The 18850-nt window shown below is 38.0% G+C and overlaps 1 protein-coding gene across 1 annotated transcript in view; it reads left to right on the top strand.

The window, feature by feature from the left end:
• Positions 1 to 2166: 2166 nt before the first annotated feature.
• The window catches only part of LOC145677530 (protein takeout-like), a 43620-nt gene continuing 26936 nt past the window's right edge, over positions 2167 to 18850 (top strand). The window contains exon 1 of the mRNA XM_081748004.1: positions 2167 to 2512. Coding sequence (XP_081604130.1) covers positions 2434 to 2512 — 79 coding nt within the window. The 5' untranslated portion in view covers positions 2167 to 2433. The remainder of the gene's footprint in view (positions 2513 to 18850) is intronic.

Here is an 18850-nt window from a genome sequence, read left to right as displayed (position 1 = left end):
GCATACACGTTGTGATATTAGAAATTCGCTGGAATTCTCAGTTTATTAAGTCTCGTAGAACGCCAGTAAGTTCTTTAATTCTCAATTTCAGTTCGACGATGTTTGCTAGACAGACGTGTACTATACTTTCTGCTTCTGAGATATCCCCACAGGTCGTCACAAAGAGAAACTGCAAACACTGAGTTCAAGGGATTTTTTTGGAGGTCATAGAATGTCACCGTTCTTATCAAATGCTTTCACAGCGAACACACGTTTCACAGAACTTCAATATTTCATTCTTACTAAATGGAAAAGTCTTATCAATGTTGTCTTATCGGTCCCAAACAAATGCCAGCCAGTGTTGCTAATTCTAGATTCAAAATTACCCGTTTCATTGAACCACCCTGTATAAATAATACAATAATGATTTAAATATAATACATTAATTATTAAGAACAATTAAATAAAAATAATAAATTTTCACAAGTAGAAAAGCATGCTAGACCTTATCACTGCTGATAATCATTTTCAAAATTCGCATTGCAATTACACGTCTATTACTAATAACAAGTTCCGTTCGACCCGAAACGAATCGACATTGTTATCCTAGCGCCATTGTTTTAGCATTTTCATATCTCGAATCATTATCAGAATGACGCTTCTGGGACTTATAACACGTCTGTCCGTTCGTCCGTTACTCCCGACGAAAACTCTTGAACGAAAGTTTAACTTAAGAGTTCTTTTTTTTCTAAGCAATTAATACCTAGAACGATTATCTTGGGTACGTTCTTTAATGGATTCAATAGATTCAATACGTTAATAGCTTCTTGGGTAACGGTGATGTTAACTGTGAATATACATATCTCATACATGGAAATATGTGCTTAGGTAAGAATCTGTTTTCAAAATTAAAAGGTAGACATTTTTTAATATTAAAAGATTTTGATCTTTAGTTAAACCTGAAAAAATACTCACATGTTTGGGGAAAATATGTCACATAAAAGAAAAACAATTAATAAATATGAAGTCCGAGATAAGAACATGTCTTTTTAGGGGGGAAAGAACGAAATTGTCTCCTTCCTAACTTTAAGCTGTATATTCTTTAATCAATGAAATAACAATATACTAATTAATAGCCTAAAATTATACATATATCGACGGAGAAACTTGCCAACCAAAATCTGAAATGACACTGTTTGTTTCAAAATGCCTTCTTTGAGAACTAATATAAGTTGCTGAAAGTGCAGAGTAACCTTTCTTGAAATATTATGGCTTACAAGTTTCATGTTCAAGCTAATGAATTTAAAGAAATTATATTCGAATGAGTACAGTCAAAAGACGACGGCGAAAATGGCACATTTTATGTCCCAAACATTTTATGTAACATTTTATATGTTATTACTTTTGTTGCAAATTGTACAAGTTATATCATCCAAGAGAATCGAAACGCAGTAATCTCAAAAACGTAATCTTTCCTGTTACGTGGGCATCATTTTAAAAATACCTCCTAATTACGCACTAATTTGTTGAAAACTTAATTTGAGGGTAACCTAGAATCGAACCTTGGATTTTTTGTTCCGTCCGAAGGAAACTTAGAAATCGTAGTTTTCTTTTTGGATTATTTTATGAGAATTTAAAAAAAATAATTAAATCAATAAGGAAATACAACTTTGCGAAATTCCTTGTCCTATATCCTTGGGCCTTTTCTTCGTCAAATGACATTGTGATTCAAGTTTCAGGAAAGAAATAAAAAAAATGTTATATTTTTAATTACTGCGAGTTGCATTGAGTTTGGATGCAATGTCATTCTAAGTGCATTGACAACTTTTTTGTTTTCGTTTTCATCTTTCACTTGAACTTTAAGTTACACATCTTTTTTATATATAGAAAAGCGTGTAAGGATCTTTGATGAGGGCCTTCACAATTCTCAGTACCGTACAAGATTAAGAATTCTTTAATTAAATTGCATTATGGCACTTGTGATTTGTAGAAGGCTTTCGATCACGTGTGCTATAGGATTCTGACACACGTTTAGAACAACGCGATGAGGTGAGGACGACAGGATAGCGACCTTTCTTTTTCCTTAACTTTCTCTCTCGTCGCGAGTTGTTGTTTTGGTTTCCTCTCCCCTCCTAACCTCTCCCGCCGCAAAATTGAGACGATGTCAGGGACTCGTCGTACTCTATAAGCCCGCCGCATTGCATAACGGACCTATATGTACCGGCGTCTTTCGATCTGCGTATATTATATGCGTTAGTGGCTCAATCGAGGAGATCGGAACTTCAGCCAAGTCCAAAGTTCTAAGTTTAGGTCAGTTCGACACAACTGATTGGTGTTGATACATTGAGTTAGTATTGCTGAAGAGCTTTAGTGGTGTTAGCTCTGCACAGCGCATCGAGGGAAATTGTCAGTCACTTGACAGTTAGGCACGGAAGTAGTTGGACGTAGTACACCATGACTGCAGGAACAACTTTCGCTGTTTTCATCTGCTTGATCGCTTTGTGTCTTCCATTGAACGATGCCGAAGATTCTCGTAAGTATATGCATTTTTAAAAGAATAATTATAGAATTCGCCCAGTTAAGAAGAACAAGCAATAAGCTTCTGGTATATTTTCTGACATCTTAACTGTTAATAGGACGCGTTTATAGAAATAAACTAGGAAATGAATTTTCAACACTTGTCTGTAATTAAATTAAGCTTCAATAAGATAACATATTGGAGAGTCAAAGAAATGAATACTTAGAAAGAAGGACAAATTTCTTTCAAATATAGGAAAGTCGAATAAATTTTGTTCCTTTGCGGAACTAAAGCGAGTTTCGTTTATTTACTATTTTTTGAATAAATATTCTTTTTAATAGTGCTCATCATTTGTGGTTTATTTAGCACGCGTATGTATGAGCCTCGTTTTCGTTTAACAATTTCGTCTGTCTTTCTGGTAATTTACATGCACGGAAATGCTCGAAAAGCTGGAAATACATATTAAATTTGAAAAATGACTTCCATACCTTATCTTTCTATACACTTCATCTACCACCATTTATTTTGCAGTGTAAATTTTGACAGATTTCTATTGTTAATTTAATTCGTTCGTGATTCTCAAAGATCCTTCAATGAGGTCTCCGACCCTTGTTAGTTTCTTTTGAAAAACTAGTGAAAATGAAAGTAACGTCTCCCATACTAATTTCATTTAGGCTAAAGGACACGGTTAATTAATGAAAATGAAGGATTATGGAAAGAAATGATGAAACCGAGAATGTGGGAGGAGACGGGTGAGCTCCTAGAAAACCCACAAACACGATGTTGTCCACCACTAATTCACATGGCCTGGTATCGAACCAAAGACTCTTCACATCAGAAGTTTTTAATATATAATTTAATGACAGTAAATTAGAAAATATATCACATTTTATCTGAGCTCTTTGGGGCCGCGGTGGCTCAGTGGAGAACGTTCAGCACTGGTGCTTGGGGTCCCGGGTTCGATCCCAGCTCGCGCCAAATGAACTTTGTGGTGGACAAACACTGTGTGCGTTTGTTTCCTCGGGGTTCTCCCGTTTCCTCCAACTTTCTTCATTCCACCATTTCATTCATTTCTCATTATCTTAACTTCTGTAAACGTGGTCTTGGATTATATACACAGTAGTGCTGCTGCTTGCTTCGGGTAGAAATCCGAGAAGTATTTCGAGTCTCATTTTTAACGGTAAGGTCCTGTCTCATATAACCTCAGTACTGCTGACTGTTATTTTTGTCTTTTCAGACCTGAGTTCCCTTTCTCCCAATTCAAATCTCTTCTTAATTGGCACGAACGCAGCGAAAATTCAACCCGAAACCATGGGTACAATAGTTTGAAAAATGACAACCTGTTTATCATGCCTTGTTAAGTTTCGTCGATGAACATCTTTCAAACAAACCTCTTTTTTCTTCCGTAATTCTCTACAAGTTATAAATGTACGTACTATGCTTGTTTCAGGGATCGCATTGGCTCAGAGGTAGGGTGTTCACTTCTGGTGCGTAGAGTCCTTGGTTCGATCTCAGTTCGTGTCAATGTGCTTTGTGGCGTGAGTTTTGTTTGAGTTTTTTCCTTTCCTCTTACATTATTTTCATTTCATTATTTCATTCATTCTCATCATCACCATGTTAGCCTACATGGCCTATCCATGAGACGTAAAACTTAAAATATTTTACTTCACTTTTATAAATTGTTTTTCTTCCATACCAGAGGCTTCTTTTGAAGGAAGTCACATAAAAACACACACACACAAGGACGCCCATGTTGTGGTTCCCAAGGGGGGCAAGTAAAAGCGATGTTTCAAAAATAGTTCTAACTATTGTAAAAATTCTATTGGATTTTCGATATTCTGAAGTACAATTTCCTCTAGGGGGCGAGCGCCCCACCTTGCCCCTTCCCTGATGGGTGCCCTTGCACACACACACACACACACACATTTTATCACTATGAGCTAATGGAAGAAAACTTAAAATCACATATTAATTTTTGTATACAACTTGTGGTGATAAAATGTATACTAATTCCCATAACGACATTATCAATGTTACTTTCCTCAAAAGCCGCCACTGTTACATAGGTAAAAAAAAAGAAAGAAAGAAAGAAAGAAAGAAAGACAAGAATTGTAAAATCAAAACATAATGCCTTTGTCCTGTCCCGTATTTTCGCCTGTATACCTGTCACGTGTTCGTATTGTAAAATCAATTGCTTGCTTACCATCTATTGCCATATGAAATAACAATAGAATATGTAATAGTGTAAACTTTCCAACTATTTTTTGGAACTAAGGACGTTATGTTTCGAAGTGAACTATGCAAAAACAAAAATACTTAGTGTGGGATATACACTTTGACTTGCGACTATAAGACGAAGCATATTAAGTAAGAAAGGACAATCTATTTCTGCATTAACAAGTAATATATCAACTATTAATGATTCGAAAGCTAGCAACAATAATTAAATACTTATTTTTTTTTTTATATCAAATCTGTGATGTGGCTATAACGTCTCTTCATAAAAGTTTGTCCTCGCTAAAACTGTTGAAATCACTGTTTCTTTTTCCGACCTTTCTACTAGAGAAATAACTAAAGCCTGTGACAAACATCTTGGCATTTTAGCTGAACGAATAAAACGCAAGCTCTGGCGCGACGTTGCCAAGTGGTAAAGGGGAGTGACTATGGCAAAGCAGACAAAGTACAGTGCGATCATTTGACAGAGGATAGACGAGGATGTGTACAAAATAAACGTGGCAATACCGCTGGCCTCTCATTTGCTAGCAGCATTTAAAGGAAATTTGGAGCGCAGCCTTCAAATGCCAAGATGTTTGTCACGCCGTTTAGAAACGCATATGATAATAGCATCAATTAGGAACCTTCAGAGTAATTACTTCAGTTTTAAGAATATTCAGTTGTTTAAAAATAGTCCAGCTCTAGTTCCTAGATCCATTTTACCTTGAGACTCGAAAAACTGAAATCTTTCAGTCTAACGTCCCCCACAATTATGCTCCTTAGGCTAAGGGAGACGATGAATAAGGCAAGTGAATTGTAACGGAAAAAATTAGGAATGAGAATGTGTTGGGGGGAGGAACGGGAATATTCCGAGAAAACCAAACTACGCAATATTGTCTATTACAAACTTAATTGGGTGGGGATCGAACCAGAGACCCAAGCACCAGAGATTAGCACTCTACCACAGAAGGAAAACTGAAAGATATCATGTAAAGTTTGAAAGTAAGTTGGGCAATATTCTACCTATATATTTTAGAAGTTATATCAATATTTAACTTCATGGACTCAGGAATGCCTTTGAAATCTTCAGTAAAGATGTTCGATTGTGAGTCCTGCAATTGCAAAAGAATAACGTTTTTATCTCACCTGCGTTGTCTGATTTGTAAGCAAATGGAGGATACTTATGGATTACCGTACATATTTGGTCTAGGAATTAATTCGTGCGGTTGGTACGCACACATTGAAGCTGTAGTACAAACACAAAATACATAAATACCTTAAGAAAAATATTGTCCATCGCTAGCCACCACTTTCGCCCATCTGTCAGGCAATGTACGGATTCCGTGGCGAAAGAAGTCCTCATCCTTGGAAGCGATCCAGTCAGAGACCCATGTTTCGATATCTTCTGAAGAAGTAAACCGCTGTCCAATCAAATCGTTGTTCATGCAATCGAACAAGTTGTAGTCCGAAGGAGCAATGTCTGGTGAATACGGCGGGTGGGGTAAAACTTCCCATCCGACATTTTCTAAATAGGTTTTGACCGGTTTTGCGACATGTGGGCGAGCGTTATCATGTTGAACAATAAGTTTATCATGTCTGTTCTCCCATTCTGGTCGTGTTCTGGCCAGAGCTTGCTTCAAACGCATTAATTGTCGTCGATAACGTTCTCCATTCATAGTTTCACCCGGTTGCAGCAGCTCATAGTACACCACACCTTTCATATCCCACCATATGCACAGCATAACCTTTGCACAGTGAATATCTCGTTTTGGTTGTGATGGACCTGGTTCACCTGGTTTCACCCAGGCCTTTTTTCGTTTTGGGTTCTCGTAATGGATCCACTTCTCATCACCCGTAATAATTCGATGCAGAAACCCCTTTCTGCTCTGTCGTTGAAGCAGCAATTCGTAAATGGTTTTTCGTCTTTCAACGTCTCTGTCTTTCAATTCATGTGGAACCCAATGTGACATCTTTTGAATCATTCCCATGGCTTTCAAGCGTTTGGAGACTGTTGTTTGATCAACGCCTAATGCTGCTGCAAGTTGTTCCTGCGTTTGACACGAATCCTGCTCGAGCAATGCTGTCAATTCTTCGTCTTGAAATTTTTTTGGCTGCCCAGCTCGCTCTTGGTCTGCCAAGCCGAAATCACCACTTCTAAACCGTGCAAACCACTTCTGACACGTTCGCTCAGCTAGAGCATGGTCACCATACACTTCCACCAAAATACGATGACTTTCAGTCGCACTTTTCTGCATGTTAAAGTAATGCAGCAGGACACCCCGCAAAAACACTTTATCAGGCACAAATTGCGCCATGTTCACTTAACTACAAACTGGTGTTGTTGACGCTTTAATCCACTGCTCTATACTACGAACGATACGCGATGACAGGGGTTTGCAACACATGTGTGGATACACGGAACTGTGGGACGCTCCGTTCGTTGCGCCATCTCTTGTCCACCCGCACGAATTAATTCCTAGACCAAATACAACTAAGTATCTGTTTCCTCCGTATTTCAAAGCTTTGAAAATTAAAATATTTAGTGGTGTTCATAAATCTTGACAATTTTACTTAGTTTGAAGACTGCATTCAGCTTTGCGTTGAAAACTATTAAGAGAAAATAAAAAGCGCTAAATTAGCAAAGCATTTTCTGTCTCCTTGCAATTGTCATTCAGGGTGCTCTTTAATTCACCCACTTTTGCAATTACCGTCATCTTTTAATCACATTTTCTGTTAATTTGGCATTTCTGTAAGTGAAACCAAAATCAAATTACTTAATATTAGGGAAAATATTCTATGTAATTGTATTTGACAATATTCATAGAAACAATATTATAATTAGACCGGTAGCCAGCCCAAAATGAAGGGGGGCCCGGTAGAAGTTAGGGGGGGCGATCGAACCATATTATAGTTCATCACCATATTATAGCTAGTTCATTTGCAAGCCTATCGTGAAAATTTTAGGGGGCAGTGAAAATTTAGGGGGGACCCGGCCCACTCTAGCCCTCCCGTGGATATGAGCCTAGTTATAATTCATCGTGTAATGTCAAATTTATGTAAATGTCTAGTATATAAGTATAATAACTTGTTTCAGTAGAATTCTTACTGATTGTTTTAAACATCTGCGGTCCAGTCAATTAATTTACGTAAATACGTTACTTTCTGGTTGAATTCACATTTCTCGCTGTAAATTTATGCAGAAACATGGAACTAGATGTCAACTCATTTAAAATCCACCTATAAAATGAAATGAAATCTTTAAGTTTTATGCCGGTTAGGCTAAAGGAGACGGTGTTGAGAGATGAGTGAAATGAAGAAAGTGGGAGGAAACGGGAGAACCCTGAGAAAACCCACGGGCACGGTGTTTGTCCACCATAAAATCCACACGGCGCGAGCTGGGATCGAGCCAGGGACCATAAGCACCGGAGGTGATCGCTCTACCACTGAACCATCGCGCCCCCTTTAAAATCGACCTATCTGGTGTATTGAGATTCATCAGCCTCTTTTAAAGGGGGTAACTGGCACAACCTGGGAAAGTAAAGGGGCTCGAGCGTGGAGCATGAAGATTATATAACCTCCTTGAGTAACGAAGTCAAGAAAGTGTAGAGCATTCATCTCTACCACACAGTGGCGTACACAAAAGGGAGGTTTCAGAGTTTTAACCCTCTCTCCAGCAAGATATTATGCAAAAATTAAGCATATTTAAATATGCATACACATTCCTAAAATTATACAAAGTTCCAGGAGGGTTCAATACCGCAAGGTACTACGTCTGTGTAGTAACCGGTGTTATCTACATCCGAAAAGAGTACACGAAATTATAAGTATTTGCACCAATATTCTTAAAGAAATGATAGAACCAGATTGTTTTTTAAGAGAGACTATAGATGAATTGTAAGATCAAGTTTTTACATGAATCAATGCTCTGCTGAGCAAGTACAGTGTTAAAAAAGTGTACAAATTTATTTTGAGTTATAAAGTTTTTCTTTGGGGAAGGCGGCGGAGGGGGGTATCCGAGTCCAGTGGGTGCGTTCCTGCTCCATATATAGACTTTAGGCCTTTAATGGCCTGTTCCGTATGGAAGAACAACTAATACTTACTTATCGTTGCTATTGGTAAACACAAATTTGCAAGATTAGGATTAGAATTTCCAAGATTGGAGTTACATTTTTGGGCTTTCGGCATCTATGATCATGTTAGCCCCGTCACGTATGAGGGATGACTATCCCCCTTGGCTACTATACTATCCGAGGAAATGGAAGGAAGGAAGCGGCCTGGGACCTGCATGTTAGGCACTATCCCGGCCGGTGTGAATAAGGAAAACCCAGGGAAACCTCATTCCAGATGGCTGGCTTGAGAAAACTTTTACACTTTTTACGACCGAGTGACTCCCTCTCCGGGAATCGAATCCGAGACCGCACAAATTTGCAAAATAAAAATTCAGAAAATGCATGTAAAAATTCTAGACAGGATTTTCTTTACCCTTAAGAGTCTTCATCCCGGCGAAATTAAAATTCCGCTAATTTTACAGTAATTATGTTATATCTTCAAATATATAAAAGATAATCGAAATGTGGAACAAGAGCGCCCTAGACAATATTCTTTTACATGAGAATACTGTTATCACGACTCACTTATCTGCTTTCGATTTCGATCCATTTTGAAAATCGGCATTTATTTTCGCGTTTCTAAACAGCTGAAAACGGAAAGCCACTAGGTGACTTGTGATAACGGTACCTCACGCAAAATAATATTGTCTAGGGCGCTTTTGTTCCACATTTCGATTATCTTTTATCTATTTGAAGATATCACATAATGACTGTAAAATTAGCGGTATTTTAATTTCGCCGGGATGAAGACTCTTAAATAAAAGTGAAGCAGCTGTCGTCGTAAGTGGAGTAGTTAAATTGATTGATTATTTGACATTAACGATGTAGAGTACCTATGCCATCTTTGCTTTTAGCCCTTCATTTATATAAATAACTATTTTTCTATTTTCTTTCATATGGATTGGAATTTTAATTAAAGATATATTTTTTATTGACTTCTTCTTCAAGCCTAGTATTTTCATTAATTTCGATCGTGTCTGAAGAAGGATATGCTAGATATCCGAAACAGTTACAAATTATAATTTAAAATAAAGTAAAGTTTTAAGCTTTGGTCAGTGTCTCTTTTGTTAAAAAAAATTAAATTGCTTCTTCAAAATGAATTTGCATTACTGTACATATAAAACTAAAGAATATTAAATTAAATTTGACTACTACATATTAACATTATATGTGACAAAATTTATTTCTCACCAACTAAGGGACTTAAAATTCGAGTTCATTTCAAAGGAAACAGAAAAAAATCTTGAAATCTTTGAGTTTAACGTTCCATAATTACGCTCTTTAGGCTAAAGAAGAGGTATGATTGAGGCAGGGTGAATAATGATGGAAAAATTGATGGGTTGATAATGTAGGAGGAAACGAGAGTACGATGTTGTCCACCACAAATTTACTTGACCTGAAATCGAACTAGGGACCCGATGCACAAGAAATAAGCACTCTACCACTGAGCCACAGTGCCCTCTTGCTTACAGAGGAAGTCGAACTACTTATCAGATTTTAAACGAAACTTTGTACAACTCACCTGGCTACAAACCTCGAACTAATGAGATCCTTCTACATATATAGTTAGTGTATGTTCCTCTCGCACGGAAGACCATGACGTCACGATTTCACTTGTAAATGAAATGGCATCTTTAGTTTGGCGTCTCATGCATATGTCTTGCAGTTCATAAAAACTGTAGACGTTTAACGAAATGACTGTAAAAATATCAGTACAATCCGAAGACACGTAAAGATGAAACGGATAAATCCTGACAAAACCGTAATGTTGTGGATCGTAAATCCACATAGCTTGTCGTCGAACCAGAGACATCTTCTACCACAAGAGAACGGTATTTTTTTTAAAAAATCCTAATTGTCCATTTTACTTGTCATATTTTGTACTTACTTTCCTTCAAACCATTCCAACGAGGACACGAACACCAATGTAAAAAATTCTAAGGCAAGTAAGAGAAGCTCATGCCCGAACTTGGATTCAAAACAATGACAGTTTCACTTTGTCTAATCAAGGGATTCTCTAGTGGATAAATTAGTTAACGTAACCTACGCACCCGGGAAAGGAGACCCACAATTCAATTTGTGGTGGGAGTTCATAAAAGTTATCAGCATCCTTCTTCGTTACGAGGGATTCCAGGAGGATGCGATATCCATTGTGTAATGATTTGCATATCCTTAAACGCAAGGGTAAAAGCGGATCTGAAAAGGTAGAGGGACGCATGACGTTACGTCACCCACCGTGCACATCTTTGCCCATTATACTTTTTAGGAAGTAGGGTGAACGCCATAAATATTTTTGGAAGTGTGGTAACGGCGTACCCCAGCGTTCCCCCACACTTTAACCCCCTGCTTAAACGTTGATAAATGCTCTTCATTCTCTTCGTATAATCACCATATAAATTTATAACTTATAGTCATGCAACACTAATATAGTGTTTGAAATCTAAGACTTTAGGGAACTAGTGTTGTCCATGAGACTCATGATTTTTATTTATTTATTTAGTCTTGAAAACGATACACGAATTGTCATATTCTTCATTTCGTCTCGAATTTTAAAAGCTATTTCCCGTCTCGTTTCGAAACGAGACGGGACGAGAAATATCTCGTTTCGTGAGCATCACTACTTACACCCTTTGTGGACAATGCTAAAGATATTACGCCGAGATAAGGATGACCATAAGAATGAGAATACCGGTAGAGTCTTACTCGTTGCACAAATATACATGTTCTTTATTGTACGAACTACCTTCTTGAGTTGCATTTTTTTTTATTATATTGCTGATACACATATATTGCACATTTCCTTCAGAGAAATAAGTATACATTTTTAGTTATTAACTCCATACATCTATCTAACTGTTGTTGCACACTGATAATAAGGAAACAAACATTTTTATGATGTTTGATTCATATATTGTTACCTTGAACACATGAGTTTTTTTTTTTTCCTTGTTCCCATTCCTCAACATGTAGCAAGACTGAAGAATCTAGCACATGTCATCAAAGATGAATTTCTTAACATCTTCCCATTGTCAAATGCTGTCTTGTTACTTTCGCTAACGAAATAGAGAAATTGCGAGATAGTATTTTAAACCTAGATTTTTCTGAGGATTTTTCGGTGTAGAATGACACGTAGACGTGGGAACGATGATCTTTTGGCTTGTATGTGTGAACGATCGCAGAATTTGGTCAAGGTGTCAAGGGAGTCATTTCACTATTCTAAACTACGATTAAGTGTCAAAGTTGCAGTTTATCATGTGTAAACTTGGAAATCAGGAAGACCCTAACTGTCCTTGGATTCTTCTATATTCTTCTATTCTCTATCATAATCTATTAAAATTGCCTTTAATAATCTTCAAATGTTAATATATAGGGTGGCCCAAAAGTAGGTATACAGTTCCGTACTGATCAGCTCTCTGTATTTCATGTAAGTTCTTCTTGTTATCCATCAGTTTCTTTATTATTTGTTCTTAAAGCCTTTTTACTTAACCGAAGCAAATAAACCCATAAGCTAGAATGTTATACTTGATCAATGCAGGGGTGTATACCTACTTTTGGGCCACTCTGTATATCATTCATAGGGTTGCAATTTTGATGTTCTCTGTGGCGGTTCTTGAGGGATGTCACATCAGTAAAAAGAACTAAATTTTATCTCTACAGGCTAAGGGAAGAAACATTATCTAACATACTAGGTCTTGTACATAATGTTCTGAAGTTTTCTTTTCTTTGTGTGAAGCGATAACAATTAAATGTTTACCGACGTAGCTTCCCATAAGCAGTGGTGCAATGAGTCATTGGTCACTTGGGCCACGTGTGTTGTCTTAGTCCGTTCCGGATCTGGGTCTCGCTTCTCAGAATCGAGATCACTGGGATCTGTTCGGATCATTATGGTCCACTGGGATCTTTCCAGATCACTCCGGGTCACTGTGAACTGGCCGGTTCACTCCAGGTCTCTCGGATCTCCTTGAATTATTCATGGTCACTGGGATCTGCCCAGATCGCTCCAGGTCAGGTCAGGGTCACTCCGGGCCATGGTCTGACTGAGTCACCGGGTCTGACTGCCTGTGGGTCATCTGGATCATGAGTCATAAACTTCGTGACCACTTCCCTCTCTACATACAAGGGCTACCACTGTAAGATTTCAACCAAGCATCTTAACATCATATAGCTGTGTTATGGTTAAAAGTTAAAGAGTTAACTACTAGTGTATAAATTCTCTTCTAAATATATCTACACATATTTCAACATATCATATAAATCAACATAACTGTTTAAAACACGATAAGGTTCTTTTAGTTTACCGTATTGATTTTATATCCCCCAAATTATGGCATACGAATAAAAATATGCAAAGTGTTTCAAAACAACACCGACAACGTTTGGGAGATGATTCTTGACACCAAGATAAGACAAAAAGCATAGACCAACCGGGGTGCACAAATGCTTCCTGTCGGAGCTATAGGCTGCCGAAAAGATGAAAAAATGAACTTTACTTCAAAACTACGGGACCTACTGTAGTCGGGTCAAGATTTCACTTAGGAACTAGTATGTGCACTATCGAAATATCCAAGTTTCATAATTCTGCGGTACTTCCGCAACAATTTTTATAGAGGTAGTTGGTGAGTACTTCAAATTATATGCCTGCAGCCAAACTCCCTCTATAAAAATTGTTGCGTGGGTACTTTGGGATTCTGAAACTTGTATTTTTGAATAGCGCACATATTTGTTAAGTAAGTGAAGTCTTGACCCGACTATGGTAGGTCCCATAGTTTTGAAGCTATTTAGCTTAAAGTTCATTTTTTCATGTTTTCGCAAGCATGTAACTCCGAATTGAAGCATTTGTGCACCCAGGTTGGTCTATACATTTAGTCTTATTTTGGTGTCAGGAATCATCTCAAACGTTGTAGGTGTTGTTTTGAAACACCCTGTATATAATTTTAACCAATACCTTAGCTGCACTAGAACACCGTTTCTCGTGAGATCAGCGAAGTCAAGCAATGCCGGGCCACGTCAGAGGAAAGATGTGAGACCGTCACCATATTGTGTGGTGGTGACCACCCAACGTTGCAAGCACCATTTGAGAGCTACTTGAAGTAAAGAAGTAACCAAGTATGGTCTAGAAGGCATGCACACCAACTATGTGGATGCTCCGGGGCTCCAGCACCCACACAAATAATTTTGAGAGTGCGGCGCACCCACAAGCTTTTTAGTTTTGACCCAGGTTTGAACCCGTTTCTCTTACGTTTAAGTCAGCATGTTAGCGACTGAGCTAGAGCAGCCCCAACTCATTCTTATAGTACCGGTGCATTGTACTTTATCACTTCACAGCGCTTTATGACAGTGTTCATAAAAGATTTTAACTAAAAATAAATCAATCAAATATCGAGCCTTCGCTGAAAACATATGGGCTAAAACGTCCTGCTATTGATATGCACCCACAGAAATTTTGGAAGTCGGTGTCGTTGCTAGAAGGTCATCATTAGTGGCGAGGGGAACCGATGTGTTGATCAAGGGCGCCGATCCTGTGGGGATAGGGCCCCCCAAAGCTCATGTGGGCCCCCCTAGTGTATTTATGAATATACGATATTTGGCATAATTTGAATGCAGTTTGTCTTAACATCCTCATATATATACATTCTGCGTCTGAGTGCCCCCCACCCAAATCGTCGCCCTTGGTGCTGACCACATATCACCTCAAAGGATAGAATAGAACAAGCCGGCTGGTAGGACCTGGCGCTCCGAGGGCTATTGTGCTAGAAATTTAATTTAATTTTAGATATATAATTTTGAACCTTCTTCGAACTACGGTCACTTAGGTGTGGATATAAACAACAGCATCACAATTATCAAACCATTTTTTCTTGTTCTAACCTGATCTACTCATTTATTATTATAACAATATTTTTTAGGCTCTTTATTGTATATATATATATATATATATATATATATATATATATATATATATATATATATATATATATATATCTTGCATTCAAGACTTTTTCTTTTGAGAGGCACAGTGGCTCACTGCTAGAGCCCTTACCTCTAGTGTGGGGTCCATGATTCAATCCCCGTCGAAGCAACCTTGTGGTGGACAATATCATTTTTGTATATTTTCTCGGGGTACTCCCGTTCCATCCTAAATTTTCTTTCTACCAATTTTTCCATCATTCACTTCCGTCTCCCTTAGCCTAAGAGGTGTAATCGTGGAACGTTAAACTGAAAGAAAGATTGATTGATTGATTGATTTTAGTTTAGCGTCCCTTTCAGCAGCGAGGCTATATGAGACGTGGACCTACTGATTAACGTGGAATCCGAACCACATGAGACTGAAAGAAAGAGATTTTACTTTATTAATTACATTTTTGATAAGAAGCTACTATTAAGAGTCAGAGCTCCTCCGTGGCTAAGCGGTTAACGTACGCACCTTTGGCGTGGGAGACCCGGGTTCGATTCCCGGCGGGAGCTCATGTGGTTCGGATTCTGCGTTAATCAGTAGGTTCACGTCTCATATAGCCTCGCTGCTGAACGGGATGTTGAACTCAAAATCAACTCAACTATTAAGAGTCAACCCACATTCGCACCGAAGTGAGTAAGTAAAGGCGACTGATTTGTGCTCACTGTCCCCGGCTGGACTCTTAAGAGACCTCATCACAGCGAAATTAAAATACCACTAATTTTACAGTAATTATGTGATATCTTCAAATAGATAAAAGATAATCGAAATTTGGAACAAGAGCGCCTTAGACAATATTATTTTCCATGAAGTACCGTTATCACGAGTCACCTAGTAGCTTTCCGTTTGCAGCAATTTAGAAACACGAAAATAAATGCCGAATTTCAACTGGCTTGTAGTGGTAACGGTATCTCATGTAAAATAATATTGTCTAGGGCGTTCTTGTTCCATATTTCGATTATCTTTTATCTATTTGAATATATTAAATAATTACTGTAAAATTAGTGATACTTTAATTTCGCTGTGATGAAGCCTCTTAAGTTTGAAGCAAAAAAATCAATTTTTAACCCGTATGACTTCTCTCACGATCCGCCTCTTGTCTGGTGAAGTGCCAGTTAAACTGTTTCTGATGATGCCACTTGTTACTTCAGTCTTCCGCAACAGGTGTTGCAATAGACCATTGTTCTAATACTGGTCTAACACTACTAATACTCATTACTAATCTTAACATGTATGTGTTGAGCGCTATTTTCTTCGTATTCAAGGCCGAGTATTCTATTCTTCATACAATGCAAAATGTTTCTGAATCTTATGCAACCCTCACAAACAAATATACACACATCGGTAACCAAGTGTATACAGTAATAGTGTTATGCATCCAATGTAATGTATAAGTTGTCCTAATAATACTCATTTCGTAATAATAATAACAATAACAATACTGCATGCTTCGCAATCCCAATTCAACAATTGATTGAGATATTAACCACGGATATCATCTGAAACAGTCTAACAACTTACTCAAGATTTTCATGAAGAATCAAGGTTAAGTCCTTTTAATTTATTGCTTTTTTTTTTTTCTCAGTAAGTCTGCACATGTCAAGGTAAAATTAGTTAAAAGGACAGCTTTAGGGTTTCGAGGCAGTGATGGTGCTAGAAGAGGGGTAATGGGCAGGCAGTGCTTTGGTACCATTGTCTGCCCCCAGACGTGTTGTAAAATGAAATGAAGCGAAATCTTTCAGTTTAATGTTCCACATGCCACTTAGGCTAAAGAGAGACGGATGATTAGGCTAAAGAGAGACAGATGATTAGGCTAAAGAGAGACAGATGATTAGGCTAAAGAGAGACGGATGATTAGGTTAAAGAGAGACGGATGATTAAGCTAAAGAGAGACGGATGATTAGGTTAAAGAGAGACGGATGATTAGGCTAAAGAGAGACGGATGATTAGGCTAAAGAGAGACGGATGATTAGGTTAAAGAGAGACGGATGATTAGGCTAAAGAGAGACGGATGATTAGGATAAAGAGAGACGGATGATTAGGCTAAAGAGAGACGGATGATTAGGTTAAAGAGAGACAGGTGATTAGGCTAAAGAGAGACGGATGATTAGGCTAAAGAGAGACGGATGATTAGGCTAAAGAGAGACGGAAAATTAGACTAAAGAGAGACGGATGATTAGGCTAAAGAGAGACGGATGATTAGGTTAAAGAGAGACGGATGATTAGGCTAAAGAGAGACGGATGATTAGGCTAAAGAGAGACGGATGATTAGGTTAAAGAGAGACGGATGATTAGGCTAAAGAGAGACGGATGATTAGGCTAAAGAGAGACGGATGATTAGGTTAAAGAGAGACGGATGATTAGGCTAAAGAGAGACGGATGATTAGGCTAAAGAGAGACGGATGATTAGGTTAAAGAGAGACGGATGATTAGGCTAAAGAGAGACGGATGATTAGGCTAAAGAGAGACGGATGATTAGGTTAAAGAGAGACGGATGATTAAGCTAAAGAGAGACGGATGATTAGGTTAAAGAGAGACGGATGATTAGGCTAAAGAGAGACGGATGATTAGGCTAAAGAGAGACGGATGATTAGGTTAAAGAGAGACGGATGATTAGGCTAAAGAGAGACGGATGATTAGGATAAAGAGAGACGGATGATTAGGCTAAAGAGAGACGGATGATTAGGTTAAAGAGAGACAGGTGATTAGGCTAAAGAGAGACGGATGATTAGGCTAAAGAGAGACGGATGATTAGGCTAAAGAGAGACGGAAAATTAGACTAAAGAGAGACGGATGATTAGGCTAAAGAGAGACGGATGATTAGGTTAAAGAGAGACGGATGATTAGGCTAAAGAGAGACGGATGATTAAGGCAAATGAATAATGATGGAAGAATTGGTAGAATGAGAATATGGGAGGAAACGGAAGCACCCCGAGAAAACCCACGGACACGATGTTCTCCACCACAAGCTTACTTGGCCGGGGGTCGATCCAAGGACCTCATGCAACAAAGGTAAGTGTTCTACCAATGACCCACCGTACCTCCTACACCGCTATGAGTAATTTAACCAAGTCTCGTACTGCATATATATTCGAGCACGTAGTTGACAAACTTCTCTCTAACGTTGTGATTGGGTCACACGGTCAGGGCCATCTGTCTGCATCCTATCTTGCCTCCGTTTGCCTTGGCTCAGCTGTCCTGCCCCTGGTCAACCTGCAGCCAATCTAAGCATAAGAAACTGCCTCATATAGTTTGTATTGAAAAGAGGAACGTCTCGTGTCTTGACACGAAAATTTTTGTCTCGTCACCTCTCGTAAACACTACTTTAGAACTCCTTACCCTCATTGCCTTGAACCAATCAAGAAGAATATCGGATAAAACGAGAAGAATGATGGAGTGTTACTGTTGGGTAGAATGGGCAACAGAGAAGATATAAACCAGTAGTCGAATTTAAGATTTTACCAAGGATGGGAGGGGAGAGATTCTATACAGTCATAAGAATTTCGTTTTTTTTTAATTACTATATTAGTTTATAATCGATTATAATCTATGGACTTATGAAACTCGAGATTGGCAACGACCCTACCCTCTCCAAATGACACTCGTGGTTAAAACAGAGGAAAGGAAAATGATTAGGTAATTATTTGAAAGGAGATCTTACTCGACAGGTGATAGAAATATAGTAGAAGGAAAGAGAGAGAGAGAAAGAAGACACGCAATTTATATACTTTAGGAAAGAGGACAATTCTTATGTCAATAGGAATATATTGCGAAAGATTAAAATGTTTGGCGGTTTCTTAATTCGCAACAAACTACGGTACCTCTTTTTGAAGCAGAGGATTCTTTATAACGATAGGAATATAACAAAGAGGTTATAAAAGAAAAAAGATATATATATATATATATATATATATATATATATATATATATATATATATATATATATATGATCCTGAATAAATACTACAGTATTTTAAATGCAGAAAGTCTTTGCGGGAGTAGATGAAATATTAGATTCCTAGTACTGCAGTATGGATATTGGTTTGTAAAAGTATTTCTTGACCGATTTCCTTTCAA

This window comes from Thermobia domestica, unplaced genomic scaffold (genome assembly GCF_964235325.1).
Source record: "Thermobia domestica unplaced genomic scaffold, izTheDome1.hap1.1 HAP1_SCAFFOLD_995, whole genome shotgun sequence".
NCBI lineage: Eukaryota > Metazoa > Arthropoda > Insecta > Zygentoma > Lepismatidae > Thermobia > Thermobia domestica.
The sequence above is the reverse complement of the archived record's forward strand: the minus strand, read 5'-3'. Positions and strand labels throughout refer to the sequence as shown.